Source organism: Leptopilina boulardi, unplaced genomic scaffold, assembly GCF_019393585.1.
Source record: "Leptopilina boulardi isolate dan_hultmark-lab unplaced genomic scaffold, ZJU_Lbou_2.1 LbouV2_327, whole genome shotgun sequence".
NCBI lineage: Eukaryota > Metazoa > Arthropoda > Insecta > Hymenoptera > Figitidae > Leptopilina > Leptopilina boulardi.
The window spans coordinates 3,108,477-3,115,809 of NW_026137893.1; the positions used below are offsets into that span (position 1 = coordinate 3,108,477).

The 7,333-nt window shown below is 23.6% G+C and overlaps 1 protein-coding gene across 1 annotated transcript; it reads left to right on the top strand.

Moving 5' to 3' along the window:
- Positions 1-1,660: 1,660 nt before the first annotated feature.
- Positions 1,661-5,018, top strand: LOC127284836 (uncharacterized). Its single transcript, XM_051310527.1, has 2 exons — positions 1,661-1,769; positions 3,029-5,018. The coding sequence occupies exon 2, from the start codon at positions 3,040-3,042 to the stop codon at positions 4,864-4,866; it is 1,827 nt and encodes a 608-aa protein (XP_051166484.1). The 5' UTR covers positions 1,661-1,769; positions 3,029-3,039; the 3' UTR covers positions 4,867-5,018.
- The last annotated feature ends 2,315 nt before the right edge of the window (positions 5,019-7,333 follow it).

Genomic DNA, 7,333 nt, shown 5'->3' on the forward strand with positions numbered 1-7,333 from the left:
AAATTACTTTAAAAGGGGACGTTCTTTTAAAGATACAGCACATTTGTAAAATAATATCTATAATAGCCTCCTCTGAACGAAACCCACAATTTGACGAGTCGTTGTCACTGATGATCATTAAAAAAAAAAAAAAAAGGACAGTGTCGAAAATTCTAGAGGCGCCGCATGTATCCATTTATTATATCCTACTGCGAAAGTCATAATCTATATAGCTGCTGACTACAAATTATTATTTTTTTTCGTTCCTCTAATCTGTGTCACATGAGGTCTGTTTTCCATGTAATTTTTCAAACAGGTGCAAATTTACCATGAATTTGAGGTTATTTAAAATAAATTTTCAAAATTTATTCAATGAAAATATGAATTTAAAACCAAATTGAAATTACCATTGAACCAAAATTATACATTTACAGCATTTATGTAATTGATTGTATGTCTAATGTATTTTTGATAATTTTTATCGTTAATGACGCTTCCGCTAGGTGGCAGTGAATTAACAATTATTTACACAAAAAATTATGAAGAATAAAAGACAAAATTAAAATAATAAAAAGGAAAAAAAAAGAATTTTTTTTAGTTGGAATTTAAAAGAGAAAAAAAAAATTTTTTTACGCGTGTGGGTCTTGTGCCTATGCCATAAAGCTGATACTTCACGAGCGTGCGAAAAAGTCGCGCTTCAGGCTTCGTTCCTCCTTCTTCATTCGATCGAGCAATTCTTTTCTTTTTTTTTTATTTACTTTTATTTTTCTGTCTCGGTTTCTCCTTTCCCTTCGCGCCCTCGGGACTCGAACGTGGTAATAAAGACATTAGCCGGGCCTTGGATCATTCACATGATGAAGACGTCCTGCTTCAGGAGGCCAGTTAGCGAGTTAGTTAATGCCAGCTGAACTTACGTACGCTAGCGCCTAACTTTATATTTTCGGCGAAGTGATTTACGCTTTTATCATCCTAATTATTAAATGTGCCGCTTTTAATTGCTTTTCATGTTCTAATAAGAAAAAAAAAAAAATTTAACCCGTCTCTAAAAAGTCGAGGTCACGTTTCAGGTGAAAGTTTTAAAATAAAATTTAAAAAAGAATATAGTATATAGATAAAAATTAATAAAAAAAAAAAAACAATAAAAATAATTTTTTAAAAACTTTTAATTAAAAAATCTTTTATCATTATAAAATTAAATTATATAACTTTAAATATTAAAATAATTTTTTTTTTATTTATTTTTTTTTGATTTATTATTCAATTTTTAAAAATAAAATTTAAAATTAATTTTTAAGAAAGTTAAAAACATTCAAAAAAAAATATATATAAGTAAAAATCAGAAATTTTGAAAACTATCATAAAAAAATATGCGAAAAAATTTATACATATGTTTATTTATATTTATATATTTATTTAAATTATAATTACATAATTTTAATATATTTATATATATATTTATAAATTTATACATTTATATAAATTAACGAATTCTTTGGAGTTTTTGATAAATATAATTGATAATAATTAAAAATGAATAAATTTTACTATACAAAACTTTACAATATAAGGTAACATATTATATTCGAATTATAAATCTCATTATTATAATTATATGGCTGTAAATTTAAGGTTTTTTTTTTAGATATATTTTTATCGTTAGTTTATTTCTTTTCTTCTTTAAGAAATGTTGTGTTTACTTTGAACAAAAAAAAACAAAAACAGTTAACAATTTGGTTTCAAAAATATTTTGATTTTTTCCTTTTGCACATATTAAATTGTTACAAAAGCAGGTAATTTATATTTTTTTATACAATTTATTTCTAATTAAGAAAATTCAATTTTTATATTTTTCATTTTTAGTAAAAAAAAATTATTTTTATAAAAGAATTAATTTTTTTCATTTATTTATTATAGAAAAAAATAGCAATTATTTTATTTTTTAATTATATCTTTTTTTTTTTGCAATCATATAAATATTATTTGAAGAGATGTAATAGATTTCTGAAAAGTAAAATTTATTTTTAATTTATTTTTTATTTCGAGAATTTTCAAAATTAATAATATTAAATATTTTATGAATTTTTATAATTGTATTCCCCCAGTTTCATCTATTTATAATTTATTTATATGTGACTCTCCACGTTGAAAGGGACCTAAGCTGCAAACAAATTTTAGGTTAAAAAAAAAAGTTTCACTGTAAAAAAAGCAAACATAACCTAAAAATTTGTTTGCAGGCTATAAGGCCACTTTCAAACAGGTGCGAAGCGTTACGTAGAAGTTTATATTATTGAATACAATAAAGATATGTTAGATAAAGTTTTCTGATTAAAAAGAAAAAAATAAAAACTATAGTAATATTTTTTTAAATTCTGAAATATTTTAATTGAATTTTAATTTGAATATTGAAATAAATGTTGAAAAATTTTTTTTTTATGTTGCAGCAATACAAAAGTAATTATATCTTATTAAACTGATTTTAATAATATTTCTCGTACATTAATAATAGATTATTAACATTAAGAATATTTTTATGTTAATTATAATCACACCAAAAATTATCGTTTACGAATTAACAAAGGTGATAAGAATTAGAACTGACAATTGTGTCTCATTCTTAATGAGAACAATCCATCTCAAAAGAAAATATTCTTTTTAACATTATAAATATAACTATAATCAATATTGATTTCATCAAATTCTGAAAAATTCAATTACAATTTTCAAAATAAAAAAAAAAAAAGAAATTAACTATAGTTCTGTTTATTACGAGTCATAATACACATTTATAGACTGTCACATTTCGGATCCCCTACTATACAACTTCCATTCATGGGTAAATATAACATCCGAAATGTGACACTATACTGAAGAAAATAAAACTTATTTTAACTTTAACAAAATTAATGTTAATTATATTTTTATTTAATGATAAAAATAATTTTTAATTTGAGGTTATGTCAATGATTTTTTTATCAATTAGGAATGAAATTGAACCGCTTTAATTTTTCCCAATATTTAATAATTAAAAAAAAAATTTTTCTTTTTTCAGTCTTTTAAACAATGAATCAATCAATATGGATGATTATAATAGGAATAATTCTCCTGGGAAATGAATTAAAATGTCTTAAAGAAAATGATATAAAAAATATTGAATACAATGTAAAAACAGGATTGCTTTATGAAGAAATAACACCATTTCATATAATTAGCGACACATGGGAAATATTAATAACTTTAGATAATATAAATTGTAAAAATGCCCTTAAAACATTTTCCGAAATGTTAGAAAAAGCACTAATTCATTGTAAGGAATCAGCTCAATTTAGATGTCATGAACGAATTCAACATGCAAGATTAAAAAATAAAATTGAAATGGCCGTTAATATAAGATCAAGACTTTTAGAAGAAGTAAATGAATTAAATTCAAAATCAACAATTACACATGAATCATTAAATAATTTACGTAAAAAACGTCAATTATTAAATAATAATAATAATGTAACAATTGTTGAATTTAATTCAAATTTAATTGAAGAAAATTTTGACAATTATACAAATACTATAAAAGCAGAACTTGAAAATTTTAATCAATTAGAACCACAAATTTTAACAGAATTAAAATTATTAAAGGATCATTTAAATAATCCATTAAATAATTCTAAAGAATTAGATGAATTAATGTATTATCAAAAATTAAATTTAATTCTTAATGAAGCATCATTGTCATTGGAGAAAAGTATTGAGGAATATATTAAATATTTAGAGGCAATGTTAATTGTTGTTCATTCAATACAACAAGGTAAAATACATTCTTATTTGTTGAAAAAAAAACAATTATTGAATATTATTAATAAAGTGGAAAAATTAAATAAAAATTTACAATTTCCAATGACAATTGATGAGATAAATATTCCTGATATTATTCGTATTTCATCAATGTCTTATAAAATAGTTGATAATGATAAACTTCATGTTACATTGGAAATTCCATTATCAAAAAAAACCAAATACATTCTTTATCGAATGCATCCAATTTATAGGAAACAAGAAATTTTAAATAATGGAACAGGTTATGCTTATATTAAACCAAATACACAATTTATTGCAATTGATGAACATAAAAAATATTATTTTCCATTGAAGAAAAATATTTTAAAAAATTGTCATAAAATTGCCGGTAGATATTATTGTTATTTAATTGAGGCGCACTATAGTGTTACAGAATTAATGAATTGTGATGTAGAATTATTAAATGCAATATCAATGGATATTTTTAAAAAATGTAATATTAGAATTTCATTTAATTATAAACCATCGTGGATGGCAATTGAAAGTTTAGGTGGTTGGTTATATTCATTGCCAAATGAAGAAACAACTGAAATATTATGTGATAATAAAGATCCTAAATATATAAAATTACGAAATACAGGATTTTTGAAATTATCATCAAAATGTGTTTTACGTACAAAAACTGTTACTTTATATCCAATGAAAACAACAATTATTAATTCTAAATTTAATAATTTTTCACCAATTGAATTGAATTTAAGTGAAATTTCATCAATTTTATTTAATTATTATAATAATAAAAAATTGCAAATTTCATCGTGTCCAAATAATAAAAATGATTGTAGTCTATTGGAATTGGAAACATATTTAATGACTGACAATATTTGTGAAACAAATGAATTTTATTATTTTATTTTCATTATTTTAGGAATTTTAATTATTTTATTAATTATTATTATTTTTATTATCATTTTTATGTGTATATTTTATTCTCGATATAGTAGACAACTTATTAGAAAAGAAAGTAATGAATCAGTGGAAAGTGATTGTGAAGAAAGAACAACAAGAAAATATTTACCCCAAAGGACATTAGTATAAAAATTATAAATTAATAAAAAATTCATCTAAATAAGAATTGGGTAAAATAAAAAATTAGGCCAAATAAGATTTGGGTGTAATGAAGATTTAGCTAAATAAGAATTAGGTGAAATAAAAAAATTATGCACAATAATAATTAAGTTTAATGAAGTCCTAGAAAATATTTAATTTTTTATTAATTTATTAATTATTATTTCAAAAAAAAAAACTGTTTTGTATTTCGTTTATTTGATATTATATATAAAATCTTAAACTTTATTTTAATGTAAAAAGAAATAAAGAAAAAATTGCTATTTTGCAAAAAAAAACTATTTTTTATTTTTAAACCCACCTTTTTTTCACGAAAATATTTTAAAAAAATGGAAATCACAATATTTCATTCAAATATTTATAGGCTACTACTAGGACTTTTGCAGTGTTACTTAAAAAAAAATTTTTTTTTTTTGTTTTTTAACTTTTGCATCGACTTTCAGTTAGAATATGGTAAAGTAAGAAAACTTTTTTCATAAGCAGCAAAATTTCTGTACCTTTCGATTATTATTATTATTATTTTTTCATCCAAACCTCTCTTCTCTACATATTCTGAATCTGGGTTATAGTTTTCATATGAGTTAGGAAAGTGTACAGGTGCACCAGGTGATGCTAACGAGGTTGGCCTTCTGCTAATATACTTTCGAGAAATTTATATCTATATTTAGGCGATACCCAAGATTGTGTTGTTAAAATTCTCAAATATTTCATCAAGAACTATTTATATGAAGATAATAATGGCGGGTTAAAATTCTTTTTTTTTTTTTTGATAAAAATCTAAACATCTTTTCTCGCATGTTAAACAAATGTTAAGCATTCAAAATACATAATATACATATTAATACTAAAATAGTCAGGTTGTAATTAAGTGCCTTTAAAACATTTTTTTTTTTTGATCCTATTTAAGATATAGATAGAGAGATATAACTATATTTAAATAATAGAATCGCAATCTAAAAATACTTAAAACTTTAGAAAACAATTTTTTTTATAAAAAATACGTTGAATATATTATAAATATAACAAAACTCAAGTTATTGGGTTAATTTTTCTAAACTGATAAGTAAGAAATAGATCTACGTTTAAGAATTGAGGTTATATATTTATTTATCTTGGCATAATTTTGAGGTTACAGTTGCCCCAAGCCTATTATATCTTGAAATTTATCTTAAATTTTGAGGTTATGTTATCTTCTATTAAAAAGCACTGTTCTGCGCAACTTTTTTTGACATTGAAAAATATATTCATTGTTCATAAAATACACATTTAAGTTTACAGAGAAATATTATAAAATAAAAACTATTGTTTATTTTTAATGTTTGTCTATTTCCTCATGTATTTTCCCCACAATTATTCATTATCTAGTATAAAACACTTGCTTTCATCCACTGAATCCAATACGTCACTAGTCTCACTCATTGAATTTCTTCTTCCTCTTAATTTTATTTTCTGGTCATTTTTTAAAATTATCGATGTCAAGAAAATATTATAGAACAGCCTTAACAAACTTTAGTAGGATATTTGGAAGTTAGCCATTCTCCCCACTCACCAAAATCTCCACTTGCCATTTGTCATAATTCTCGTCATCTACCGCACCCTGCTCTAGTAAAAATTTAGTGACTTTATTGTTAAAATTAAAAGTTACTAAACTTTTACTAGAGCAGGGTGTGGTAGTTGACGAGAATGATAACAAATAACGAGTGGGGACAATGGAAACCAACCTCTACTATATATAGTTATGTTCTCCTATATAGTTGAGCATCCGAAATATGACAGTAAAAATATCTATGTAGTGGAATAAATCTCAGGGTTGTGAACATATGTATATATATATATATATATGAATAGAAATGTCGGTGATTATTTGATGTTATAAGTAGAGTACATGTCAAGAGTACAAGAGAAAGGGAGATAACTCATTGGCAACTTGAAATCAAAAGTGGGAGATAAATAAAAGGGTAAAGTAATGGAGTTGTAGAGAAGTGGAGAGGGGGTGACGGTAATTACTTTAATAACATCCTGGCAGACTAGCGTCTTGATGAAGTCATTATTGGCCTCGCCTCGACAGCAAAAGTACCGAAAGACGAGTCATATTTAACGTGTTCTTAATGATTAGACCAAGTAAATATATATTTCAAAAAAAGGTGATGCGGGATAAAATTAATTATTGAATATCGATTCTAAAAAAACAATTAAAAATTTAAAAACTAATAGATATAAAAGTACGACATATTTAAATTAAATAATTTTTTTCTATGGAAATGAAAAACTCTAAATTGTTGCACGAAAGCAGAGTTGGGTAGTAACTGAATTTTTTGTGCATATTAGGCTGTGTCAGTTCATCGAGATATTTCGAGTTCAAGATATGACGTCAGAGGTCTGGAGGGACAACAAACAGACGACACAATGTTATTCATACGGGGAAGAAAATTTGTTT

Coding starts and splice junctions, on each gene's coding strand:
- LOC127284836 (XM_051310527.1), top strand. CDS start 3,040: ATGAATCAATCAATATGGATGATTATAATAGGAATAATTCTCCTGGGA.